This window comes from Platalea leucorodia (genome assembly GCF_965183815.1).
Source record: "Platalea leucorodia genome assembly, chromosome: 2".
NCBI lineage: Eukaryota > Metazoa > Chordata > Aves > Pelecaniformes > Threskiornithidae > Platalea > Platalea leucorodia.
Window position 1 is genome coordinate 83,756,766 of NC_138824.1, and position 13,126 is coordinate 83,769,891.

The window sequence follows — 13,126 nt, forward strand, 5'->3', positions numbered from 1 at the left end:
CTCAACGTGACCCAGCAATGTGCACTTGCAGCCCAGAAAGCCAATGTATCCTGAGCTACATCAAAAGAAGCGTGACCAGCAGGTCGAGGGAAGTGATTCTGCCCCTCTACTCTGCTCTCGTCAGGCCCCACCTGGAGTACTGTGTTCAGCTCTAGGGCCCCCAACATAAGAAGGACATAGACCTGTTGGAGCGAGACCAGAGGAGGGTCACGAAGATGATCAGTGAGCTGGAGCACCTCTCCTGTGAGGACAGGCTGAGAGAGTTGAGGTTGTTCAGCCTGGAGAAGAGAAGGCTCTGGGGTGACCTTATAGCAGCCTTCCAGTACCTGAAGGGGGCCTACAAGAAAGCTGGAGAGGGACTTTTTACAAGGGAATGTAGTGATAGGACAAGGGGTAATGGCTTTAAATGGAAAGAGGGTAGATTTAGATTAGATATAAGGAAGAAATTCTTTACTATGTGGGTGGTGAGGCACTGGAACAGGTTGCCCAGAGAAGGTGTGGATGCGCCCTCCCTGGAAGTGTTTAAGGCCAGGTTGGATAGGGCTTTGAGCAACCTGGTCTAGTGAAAGGTGTCTCGACCCATGGCAGGGGGGTTGGAACTAAATGGCCTTTAAGGTCGCTTCCAACTCAAAACTATTCTATGATTCTATGGAGTTCTACAATATATTATAGCTCACAATTACTGGCTAGCAAGGCAGAAGTAAATAAGTCACCTGCCCATACTGACCCACTTTTATTAATCTTTCTTTTGCATTCTCTGTAATACTGCTTCCTCATGTTCTCCTTTATTGTAGCTACTCTTGTAACACTCTTTACCTAAAGACTAACAAACAGCTCTGCAAGTATGAATAATATGATGAATCAAAAGAAATCTTGTGATTTCATCACCTAAATTTAGAAAAATAATACTTAGCTTATATGCATGTTTTCTACTATTTCAGTACTTCAGCATCTTTTCGTAACTCTTAATTTGCCCATCATGATAAAAAGGAGGAGACTGAAGATGAGAAAACGGTTTCATAATTTTGTGGGTTTTTTCCTGGTGCAATTATTCTGCTATCACTTTGCTGATGCATGTAAAACTTGAGAATTTTAGAAAATATTGACAATTTTTACCAACAAAAAAAAATAAGCATGTGTTTTGGTGTTTGTTGAAAGGGGTTTTTTTTGCATTTTGTAACTTCAGGCAACTAACTTGAAATGCAGAACTGCTCTCTCAACGTGCCTGTTGATTACTTAGTCTACTTCCTTAAGTTATTTTGAATACTGAAAGTATAACAGAAAGTAGCATGATCCTGTTAAAAGATTAAGTCATTACTTTCCCCGTCTTTCTAGCAAATGCAACTACTTAATGCATTAAGCCCTTTTTTGTTCAGAAACTTGTAGCTGATCTTTGATCACCTTGCTAGAATGCAGCTTAGCTACACTGATATTGATGAAGTCTAATTAACTTCCCCTACCCTTGCAAGAAATTCTAGAAACAGAAAAAACAATGCCAAGTACAAGGGAAAATTAGTGCACATTCTAATAATCAAAAAAAGGATTATGAAACAATTTGTACATTCTATTCAATTAAGCACAACTTATACTTAAAAATTGGGTACCGTTTGAAGACATAATTCGTAAACCTTGATAATACGAGCACATGATTAGATCCACTTTGAAATCTATCATCCATCTTGCTGAGAGAAATTTCAAGTTAATGGAGCCACAGAAACCAAAACCATCAGAATCAGCATGAAAATAGGAAACTACAGTAACAGTGGCAGAGACGCACCTCAAAGAAATCTAATACAAAGAAGATGAGGAACAATTCAATTGAACAGGGCAGCTCTGACAAGCATATATTCAGTTTTCAAAATGCTGTAACAGAGTCCATTAAATCTGCAGATATAGCGTATTCATTAAGCGCTTAGAACACCCCATGGAGAACATAAAGGCTCCTGTACACAGACAGCTGAGACTGGCCCAGCATGCCACCTTGGGGAAGCCTGGGACCAAACAGCAAAGCAGTAGGTATTCAGAACAGGTCTAGCCAAGTTTAGATCAGGCAGCCTGGCAGCACAGCTTATGAAGGAAGCCCTCCTGACTGCTGTTCTAGGAGCTTCCCCATGTGCTGTCTTGGTCTTGGGCCCCTGCCCAAGAGAGCAACCATTTAAAGATTTTCTTGAAGCAGTGCCCAAGCAACTCTACAACAGCGCCAAGAAGCTTTGCTCAGAGTGTAATCTCTCTATGCTTTAGTTGTCAACAGCAGCAGTTGGGGGAAAAAAAAAAGAAAAAGAAAAAAGAAAAAGTACTGTGCTTCTGGCAGTCCCAGAACTGCCCCAGGCAAGAACTCAAGATGTGAGAAAGTGACTAAATTAGTCTGTTTTCCTTTTATTATACACACACATACTTAACAGGCTTTTAAAAATTTATTGGGGAAGAATGGAAGGAGTTGAGCATTTGTCATCATTTGCCAACTGGCATGAGGCTGGCTTTAGGTTCACTATACTATGCGGTGCAAGAAGGGATTGAGAGCAGCCCCGCAGAGAAGGACCGGGTGGTACTGGTGGATGAAAAACTGGACATAAGCCAGCAATGTGAGCTTGCAGCCCAGAAAACCAACCATATCCTGGGCTGCATCAAAAGAAGCGTGGCCAGCACGTCAAGGGAGGGGATTCTGCCCCTCTACTCCGCTCTGGTGAGACCCCACCTGAAGCACTGTATCCAGCTCTGGAGCCCTCAGCACAGGAAAGACATGGACCTGTTGGAGAGGGTCCAGAGGAGGGCCACAAAAATGATCAGAGGGCTGGAACACCTCTCCTATGAGGAAAGGCTGAAAGAGCTGGGGTTGTTCAGCCTGGAGAAAAGAAGGCTCCAGGGAGACCTTATTGCGGCCTATCAGTACTTAAAAAGGGGGCTTATAAGAAAGATGGGGACAAACTTTTTAGCAGGGCCTGTTGCAATAGGACAAAGGGTAATGGTTTTAAACTAAAAGAGGGTAGATTTGGACTAGATGTAAGGGAGACATTTTTTACAATGAGGGTGGTGAAACACTGGAACAGGTTGCCCAGAGAGGTGGTGGATGCCCCATCCCTGGAAACATTCAAGGCCAGGCTGGACAAGGCTCTGAGCAACCTGATCTACTTGAAGATGTCCCTGCTCATTGCAGGGGGTTGGACTAGATGGCCTTTAAAGTCCCTTCCAACCCAAACTATTCTATGATAGAAACTGAGGAACCTTACTTTGAAGATTCACCCACACGTTTTATATTTCCAAACAGAAATATTTTTAAAGGCTGTACTTCAAAGGCAGGATTGCTTCTTCTTAATCATGCATAAAAAGAAATCTGAGAGAGAATGTTAGAAGCCAGAAGCATTCTAGGTCTTCCCACAAAGTGAACTGAGACGTTAGATTATTTTTAGCAGTGCAGAATGATTTTTCTGCAAAGATTCCTTTAGAAGAACATAGCTACAGTCCCAAGATATTGCAAGGAGATAGTTAACTTAAGAGTGAATTTGAGTAACTTGATTTCCTGTGGCTTTAGTGAAGCAGTGCAGCATATATGTTGCATTTCTTCTAAAATTCTTGTCTCTCATGGGAGACTAAGGCTTATTCTTTGAACACAGGTTATGCAAGGACACTTCTGGATGACCTATAAATAAAATTCTGTATTTATTGACTCACCAAATCTGGAGACAAGCCTAGACCCCTCAGTGCTCGAACACTGTTCTGTGTTGGTTTTGTCTTCTGTTCACCAGTGGCGTTAGGCTGGAAAGACATATTTTGAAAGCTCAAATAGCAACTGACATCTACTAACAGAGCAGTTACATGTTAAAAGAGGAAAGTCATTGCAAGTAATAATATTTGCAGGAAGTAAACATATCCAAACAGAATCACAATATGCCAGAAACAGAAATGGCACCACTATTACTTATATAAGAAATTCCATGAAGAAACCACATGGCCCTAATTCAGGTCAGGTTTATTTTGTTTTTTTCTTTCAGAGCAAAAGTTTCAATAGAATTGACTCAGGTAGAAGAAGAAGAATATTCCAAAAATTATATTTTGCTAATAAATGGAGAATGTCCAACATAGCACAAAGCCTTCAGTGACTGTCCTTGGAAATAATCAGATGTAGTAAATAATTCTGTTCTCAAATACACAGAATCAATCCTACCAATTGCTGATCAATCCACTAATCCATAGCTGCAGTGGTTAATAATTCTCTTTTGATCTATACAAGGTGCGATCATATCATCATTACCAACTTTTGCTTACCAAAATCTCCCCAGTGAATACTTACCTCTTAAACTAGTAAGAAAACCTATTTGTGAAGTAAAATTTAGAGTTCAAATGGAAAAGTACTTTTAGCCCTGTACAAAAAGTTGTAGTAGTCTTGACTGGAAGACCATTGTACATCAAGGAGTTCATGATCCACACCAGAGTTCACCTAAGGAAGCCCAGACCTGTGCTCCACAAGTCCCTTGGCAGCAGGACAAACAGCCAGCTCGCCATTAACAGAGGAGACTGCAAGCAGCTCCCACTCGGCACCCACAATTACATCACCCGCGTGGCCTTGCCTTTATGCAGGGATGTGGCAAGAAGTTCTCCTGAGAACATCCTTTCTGTTTGACAGTAAAAATGATACAGTTGTTTTCTTGTAAGAAAATTATCTATTAGCTCAAAGGACCGAAAGGGGAGAATCTCTTCTATGAATGTGGTCAGCCCAGCATGCTGCGTGTTGGGGCCATTCAATGCTACACCACCTGGGGTTCCCACCACCTAGAGAGACCTAAGGTCATTTAAAGCATTCTCTCCTTATAGTGTTATCTCTGAAAAATAGAATTTTAAATGATACCTTTGAGAGTTTGAGTGCCTTTCTTACTGGGTTCATAACGTACCAGCACCTTCCAGTGCGAAGAACAACCATATTTAGCCTTCTAGATAAATTAGTGTTGATAAGGGGTTTTTTTGGTAACTTAGAACATTAAAACAGATTGTCACATCAACAAAGTAATTATCAAGGCCTTTATTTACCCCAGTGTGGCTGGGTTTCATATCTCTGTCTCTAAAACCCTCCAGCATGAAAGGGTTAATGGGAGAAGTAAACAAATATAAAGCCCAATACAGAGTAAAATCTATTCTATTTTATTAATTTTAATAACTTACCTGTGGTACTAGGCTAACATGGATATTACAGAAGTTCTCTCTTTTTGCTTTGAACTGAAACTGTCTAAATGCTTCAACAAATGGCATTCCTTCAATATCTCCAATGGTCCCACCCAGCTGAAAAAGAAAGCTTGGATATGTCAGAGTGGCAGAAAGCAAAAAAAAAGAAAAAAAAAAAAGTCTACCTCTTACATACTCAACAAGTTTTCTGAAATTTTTATCTTAAAAAAACCTGACAATTGAAATTTACAGGCATACTCTGCAAAGAACCCTCATCTATTCTGCACATCTTGTTTCCTGTGGAAAACATAAAACAATTTTCCAGTTTTGTTATATTCACTTTACACCAAACACATAAGCTTCCCATGGGAAGATGTGTGGTGCTACTGAATAATACATGCTTTCACACTGCCTTCAAAGTGGTGAAAAAGTTATCAATAGTTAAGCTGACGTGAAGGTTTTTGTACAGAAAAACTTTATTTTCCTGTCTGTCAGATTAATGAACAGTTGTGACCAAGAAGATACAGATGTTTATCAACATGAAATTTCACATTATAGAAGACTTTAAATATTTATTACCAAACCAAAACCTAAGAGTAAGTCCATGATAAAACTTATTTATAAAGACAGAAATCAGATGTCTTTCAAAGACGTAAAGAGCTGTAGTGGACTAAGCACTGAATAAAGCAGTGTTCAGCACAGAAGTCTTATGAAGTAGCTGTATTTCAGAATGATCTTTCTGGGCCACCAAGCGGCTTTTGACAGAATTGCATATTTGCGTTCACCCAGTACCAGAAAAACTTCTAACAACTACATTTGCATGTGATGCACATATTCAGTCTAACTCCTTCAGGATTTTGCCATGGAAAAACATTACAATTATCCCTAAAGTCCTGAAAAAAAATATTTTTATCAGGCCGGAGCTATAACAAAAAAACCCCATACATGGAGGAAACAGAAAATTAAGTTTTAAGTTAAAGAACTGACGAGCCCATCACTTATTAATGATCTTCTGCAACTTCTGTATTTACTGTTTTTACATTTGTTTTAAATGAAATGTTTGACTCTCTCTGTGCACATCATAAAAAAGATCTACAGCTATACCAATAAGTATATTTTAATCAAGACAGATTCTTCTGCAAAAGAAATACTGAGCAATTCTGTGACCTGGGTCACAAAGTTTATCACACTCCTGATTGTGGCATTAAATCTATGACATATTCTTCTGTCAAATTCTCAGGTATAATCTTTTTTCTGTAATTTCCACTGTAATAGTAATACTAGCAATTACTGCCTTTCCTCCAGTTGTCTCAATGCCCTACTAAGGACGGGTAAATCTCATTATTCCCATTGTGCAGAACATCAGCAGGTTAAGTGATTAACAAAGTTGCCTCCAAAGATCTTAAAAATAAGACCAGAAAGTGGCAAACTACAGCATTTAAATATATTCCTTTAAACATGACCACGAGCAACAAGACGGACATTTGAAGCCATATGGAAAACTAGAATGTTATAGGCTCTCCTACGGACCATAGGAGATTTCAAGTATTACACAAGTTTTCTCAATACTAATAACAGTATAAAGCTTCAGTGAAATCTCTATATCTTGGAATAGATACTTCACATTACAGTAACTGGCTGCTTTAATTTTATAAATTAATAAACTCCTAATCAGCTCAGTTTCAGCAGTATTCTAGAAGGGATTTAGTCAAGTAAACAGAAGCTGTAGGGATAAGACCATGCCTATCATTCTTAGAACAAATCAAAGAATATAAAACATGTCTTTGCAATTGTGCTCTCCATAAACCTTCAGTCTGACTTTTTTGCAGTAAGCAGCACAGAGAAAGCACACTAGTTCTTTGTGTTCATTGCGGATATATATCCTAAAAGGTTCCATACTTGCCTCGATTACACAAATTTGTGGCTCTTTTCTGTCATCATCCACTGGAACTTTTGCCTGATTCATTACCCATTCCTGAACTGCATCAGTGATGTGCGGAACAACTACAAGACAAAGTCAAAGAAGGCAAGCATATCTTACTTTAGGCCCACATACCAGTTTTTGCATGCAAAAGGGGGAAAATAAGCAGAAAGTCAAAAGGAAACTACTAGCTCCTTTTTCTATTCCTCCTTTCCTCGAACCCAGAAGCCCAACATCACAGGGTTATGCCCATATCTCTTGGGAAGGAGAAAGGAATAAGATGATGCAGCAAGGAGAAGCTTGTTCTAGTTGATCACTCTTTTGTGAAATGGACTAGTATCCCACAGAATTAAAAATATCACCTTGAACGGTTTTTCCCAGGTAATCACCATGTCTTTCTTTATTAATGACATGCTGATATATCTTTCCAGTGGTGATGTTGTTATCTTTATAGAGATTGATGTCCAAAAATCTCTCATAATTTCCCAAATCTAAGTCAACTTCTCCACCATCATTCAATACAAAAACTTCACCTGAAAAAAGAAAGTGAAAACAGACAGAAAAGCAATAAAATAATCAGAAATTATTAAACAGACAGCAGGAATACCACAAACTCACCTTAAAATTGAAGAAATGTTTTTTTAAAATGACATATCACAATGATTTATCAATAAAGTACATGCTGTGACTCATCTGCATTGTCATTCTGTGTGACTTAATACCCGAGTCATTACTTTTACAGCAAATGCCTATCCCTCAGTCACATACAGTTTTGCAAATAAATTTAAGTTATATTGCCAAAATATTTAAGTGACCTAAAAATATTTAACCAACATTTCAACAGCATGCTACAATCCTTAACGGGAAGAATCCAATCTCTAGGAATCATAAATCAGCAACAAATAAAACACTAATTTACATGTGGCAGCCAAAAACTGTGCTTTTATAAGCACGAATTATTACGCATGTTTGAAGTATTTCACTATAAATTCGTGTTGTTTGGATCTTAATGATTAAGGCTTGGATCAGGAATAAAGTTATGATGAACATAAATGCTTCTTCAAACATGATCACTGTTTCTTATTCAGTTGTTTCATCTTGTATATTTAGTTCACTATGTCCACAGCGAGGGTTATTTCTGACCCTGAAAAATCTAAGAAAAATATCATTCAGGTTCAGACTTTTCTTAGACTTCTAAAGAGTCTCTAAATTCTGAATCTAGTCAATTTCTGAAGCAACTAAAGTTGCTAGATCTTGAGGTGAGGCTGGAAAGCTCTTCAGAAAAACCATAAAATATTCTGCCATGACCCAATGAATCAACAGCTAAACAAGCTGGGGGACGAATGCACAAGAAAAAAAAAGAAGCAATCCCCCTGAAGGTATAGTGTAGACTACAGAAATATACATCCCACCAAGATACAACACTCTACTTCAATGAACAGTTTAACAAAAACATCTCAATGTGTACAACAGAGTGGAAGATTCATGCCTGATCCTGTTAGGCACTGTGTACCTCCTCTGTACTAAATTGTCATTTAAGCCAACAGACACAGAGTGGAACCAGCATTTCTCATAAGCAGGCCTTGGAAGAATAAAAAAAATACATTATTAAAAAAACCTCTTCAGTTAACTGGAAATCACCAAATTAAAATCCTTTGACTCAATCATATTTCTGCCAAAACGTTAACAGAAGAGGTTTGCCATTCTGGCTTGTGTGAATTTCTACTTACTACCCAGCAAGCCAGTGTTTCTTCACAAGCAGCAAGAAACTCTTAAGTGAACAGAGGGGGAAAAAAAAAAAATTGTGTGGGAATTACAAGCCATAGTATCCCCTCTCCCCTGTACCTGATCCAGGGAAGGAATACATCCTCAGAATATCAAGTCATCGCAGGAGTCTTATTACCAAAGATAAAGACATAACTTCCACAGTCAACTGCCTAAGTAGCACCAGATGCGATTCTGAAAGTGCAGGACTACTGGATTAGTTAAATTTGGCTTTTTGAGAGAGGTCTGATGTGTTGCGCTCTTCCTCTACTTAAAAAGCAAAGTGGGCTTTTTTAAGTTCAGGAGATAAACATGTTCATCTCCAGTTTCAAAACTTTCGGTCTGAACTAAAAGTGAGCAGACAAAATCTGACAGATAAAAAGAATTAGGAATGTCTACTGGCTGAAGGTACTTTGGAAAGTTGAAAACTGTTGTTTTCAGTAAATGTACAAGTAGCAAGACAGATGGCTGAAGAACACTGAAAATTATAAATGCATCTCAGACTGTCTTGTAGCTCATCAGCAATGTAGTGAATACAACCAACGTAGCTTAGAGAACTAACCGACCAAACTAAGCATCTACTTTAAAATGACATCACTAGTTGGCTCTCTAAGCTTCACTGATGGTTTTGGCTAGATCCTCATTGTCTAAAATCAGAACTTAATCTAACTCTCATGAAGACACGCTAGAGGCTCTGACAACTGACATCCAGATAACAGCATTCACAAGCAATCATCGAGGAGTTAAGTTTCAAAAAAGTTTTATAGTGCTATTCCATTTTTTCTTTTTTAATCAAGTTGAACTCAAGATAGCATTGACTGAACAAGGCCTAGAGCTAGGATTTTCCCAACAAAGTGGTACTTTATAGGAAGGAAGCATCTACTCATAAAAGTATCTTCACCAAACAGGCTTCTCCTCTCTTTACTTAGAGCACACAATGCCCTTGAGAACACATAGTAAGGAACAAATTTGCATTGCCAAATAGATCATACAGTGACTAATAATTACCATGCTATTGTTTTTCAAAAAAAAAAAACCAACAAACCAAAAAACCCACCACATTACTGTGAATACAAATATTTATGCAAAAGGGAACAACACTGCCCTTCATACCATGTTCATATGGTGAAAAGGTTCCAGCATCTATGTTTATGTAAGGATCAATTTTGATTGCAGTGACACGTAGACCACATGATTTCAGTATGGTGCCAATGCTGCTTGCAATGATCCCTTTGCCAATGCCTGAGATGACACCACCAGTTACCAGGATGTACTTCATCGGAAAATCAGCACCAGCACACTGATCTCAAGCTGGAAATCTAAAATGACAAAGATGTACATCTGATGAATGCAAATTCATGCCAGGAAAGAACACAGTCTCAGCATGCAAAGAATCTAAGCTGAAATGACCTTCAGAAACAAAAAACAAAATCACCATTTCGGAACCTGGGAGTAGGATTCATCTCTCCCAGCCTATACACCAGTACGTAAGCTGAGCACCTAAGTTCACTCCGCAGCCAGTGGAAAAACAGATACCATTTTGATACACTGCCCTGTCGAGACGCCAAAGAGAAGCACAGTTCACCTGGCCTGTTCCTCTACTGGTACAGGAAAAGCCAGCTAACTTTTAGAACCACAAGTCAGGCAAGATGAATCTCACCCTGGTTTCTTTCTAAATTAAAGAAGTTAATCATTTCACATGTGTTTTGAGAAGTTAGCTCACAGATTGTTCATTGCTACATTAGCCAGAACACTCACATTCTCTGCTCAGTAGCTTTACCTTCAAAAATAGTAACCGTAGCTTCAAATATCTATTAAAATCAGAATGTTATAGCATCCACCCAATTTTTCAGCAGCTTTCGCTTCTCCAACTCACAGTGTATCAAGTATTTCACCAAAAGTCTTACAATATCCTACAGATCAATAGAACATGAAACCACAAAAGAAAAACTGAACCAAAATGTCCATATTTATACTACAGTACATTACTGCTCAAGAGCCTAGAGTCCTTTCTTCACATGCCTACCCATTCTCCCTCTCCAGGTAATTACTGTGTGAGAAACAATCAGAAAAAGAATCACCTAGCATCTCTGGACTATGATGCAGAGTAAGATATGATGCGGTTCTAGAAAACAACATTGTATCTGTTTAAAGTTTCAGATTTAGAGAAACATCTGATGTTATGACCCAGGTTAGCATCCTGAATTCAGAACAGCAACCCTGGATAGCGTAGCTCTGAGAGCTATGGCAGGTGGCCTTCAACATGCCCAACTTGTCAGAGCCTCTGCTTCCCTGTCTAGAACGTGAAGTAAATGATTCTTCACAAGAAGGAACTGCAACTATGAGTACTCACAAACACTGTATCCTGAAGACATAAACATGATGGTTAATGCATATTATGGTGCTGAAGCCTTGATCAGATACATCATATTTCACAGTGCTCTAAAATACTACTAGCATAAGCAACAATGGCTATCCAGATACAGAAACTTCCTCTCTTGAAAATTTCATTGTTTATAAGAAGCCTGGATAATTAAAATGGAAAAAAAAAAAAGGACCCACTATGAACTAAAGAGATTCAAGTATCATACTAGGCAAACCATAGGATTGAGGGGGAATAATCTAATAGATGCTAATATATTTATGACAGCTTGCACTGTGTAGAGGTACGAATGATAGGGGATCCAGAACTATTAAAATAGATGATGAGGAGACACTCCCACCAGCTTTCACCTGGCTTTGACACAAGCATAGATTTTGCCACCATTTCTCCACCCCATCTGAAACAGGATGATGTTGTGTGTATCTCACCCATAATTGCATTCACATTACATTCAGGCAGCAGTGGAGGGTAATCACTGGAATAATTTTTGAACAATGACAGCATGGCTCACCACAGAGCAAAAATTCTAGGGTCAAGAAAATATTTCCTTACTTAAGTACCTAATTTGTTCAAAGTAACATGCAACAACAGCACATGATCTAACAGTGCTCAGGATAAATCAAAGCTGTAGGGTTCTTCAAACACTGGCAGTAACCAGCCGCTAGTGGACAAACATTGCAGCTCTTCCTCTTACTATACTGAAGTAACATAAATAAGGCCTGGATCTTCAGGAGGCAGAGTTCAAGAATGTAACAATGCTTGTTATCAATGCTCTTATGATTGATAACAGGAATTTACAAACTATTATTTCCTTGTCAACATAGACAAAAAGACTACAACCATCAGGAATTAACTTTTCCCTGCTATTTAATTTTAATAAGTAACCTTTTTTTAATAGCATAGATTTTAGGATTTGGAGCCTACCTCCTCTGTTTTAGACTCTTCTTTCATCAGCTAATGTGGTTGTCAACATTAACATTTCATAATCATCTAAGCCATTTTCAAACCTACTTCCAGAAAAAGAAGGGGGGATGGGGGGAGAAATTAATTCAACAGGTGTAAATCTTGAGTATGTGCCACTTCAAAACTCTTAAAGCCGATCACCTTGCTTACAGGAACCAAAACGAAAAGTCCGCTGTGATTTTAGCAAGAACAGTGATTTCCCAGCAGCTTAAGGAAACACGGTGTTTACTTGCAACAGAAGCAAAGAACTCCAGGTGGTCTGGGAAGTCACTTGTAAAAGGAGAAGGAGAGAGCTAGGGGAGGGAAAGCAAAAAGAGCATCCTGGAAGCAAACATTTTGCTGGGAACTGGAAATCAGCACAAGCAGAGAGGAACACGAATTTCTCCGTTCGGTCTAATCAACAGACACTTGCTGTCTTCAGCGGGGATTTCGGAGCGCTCCGCCCCAAACGCGCCGCACTACAGCAACAAGTGAGCTGCAGCCCAGCCCCGGAGGGGGGCTCCCCCTGCCCCTCGCCAGCAGCCGGGCGGCCGTCACCTCAGGGCGGCGGCGGGCGGCTCGGGCCGCGGTCCAGGTGCGGGGCGGGAAGGGCCGTCGGCGTGCGGCCGCTCCAGGCAGGCCCGGCCGGGCGGGCGGCAGGACGGCGGAGCGGAGCAGGAGCGCGGCCTGTGACTTACCGCCCGCGCGGCCCTTTTGTCTTTAACGGCGGGCGCTCCAGCCAACGGCCCGAGCGCCAAGCTGAGGTGCGCCCGCCGCCCGGTAACGGCCGCGGGGTCACCGCCGGGGGTGGCCAAGCCGAAACGAACCCCCGGGGGAGGAGGCGGCGGCGGCGGCGGCACCACCTCCCCGAGGAAGGCGAGGCCCCGCGGCAGCGCCCCGCACCGCAGGCGAAAGGCCGGGGCGGCCGCCCGCCGCTGCCCCGCGGGGAGGGAGAAGGCAGC

At 40.4% G+C, this 13,126-nt stretch overlaps 1 protein-coding gene across 6 annotated transcripts in view; it reads right to left on the minus strand.

Moving 5' to 3' along the window:
* The window catches only part of CTPS2 (CTP synthase 2), an 81,529-nt gene extending 68,534 nt beyond the window's left edge, over positions 1–12,995 (minus strand). For 4 of the 6 annotated variants that reach the window (XR_014230433.1, XM_082332856.1, XM_082332857.1 and 1 more), the window contains exons 1-6: positions 12,147–12,230; positions 9,953–10,158; positions 7,438–7,608; positions 7,058–7,158; positions 5,155–5,271; positions 3,670–3,753 (exon numbers count right to left, since the gene is read on the minus strand). Coding sequence is in view for 5 of the 6 variants with exons in the window: in XM_082332856.1 (XP_082188982.1) it covers positions 3,670–3,753; positions 5,155–5,271; positions 7,058–7,158; positions 7,438–7,608; positions 9,953–10,118 (639 nt within the window). In the remaining variant the exon portion in view is untranslated. Of the gene's footprint in view, positions 1–3,669; positions 3,754–5,154; positions 5,272–7,057; positions 7,159–7,437; positions 7,609–9,952; positions 10,159–12,146; positions 12,231–12,862 lie in introns of those variants that run through there. The other 2 variants (XM_082332855.1, XM_082332858.1) reach the window with 2 other exon arrangements.
* Positions 12,996–13,126: the final 131 nt, after the last annotated feature.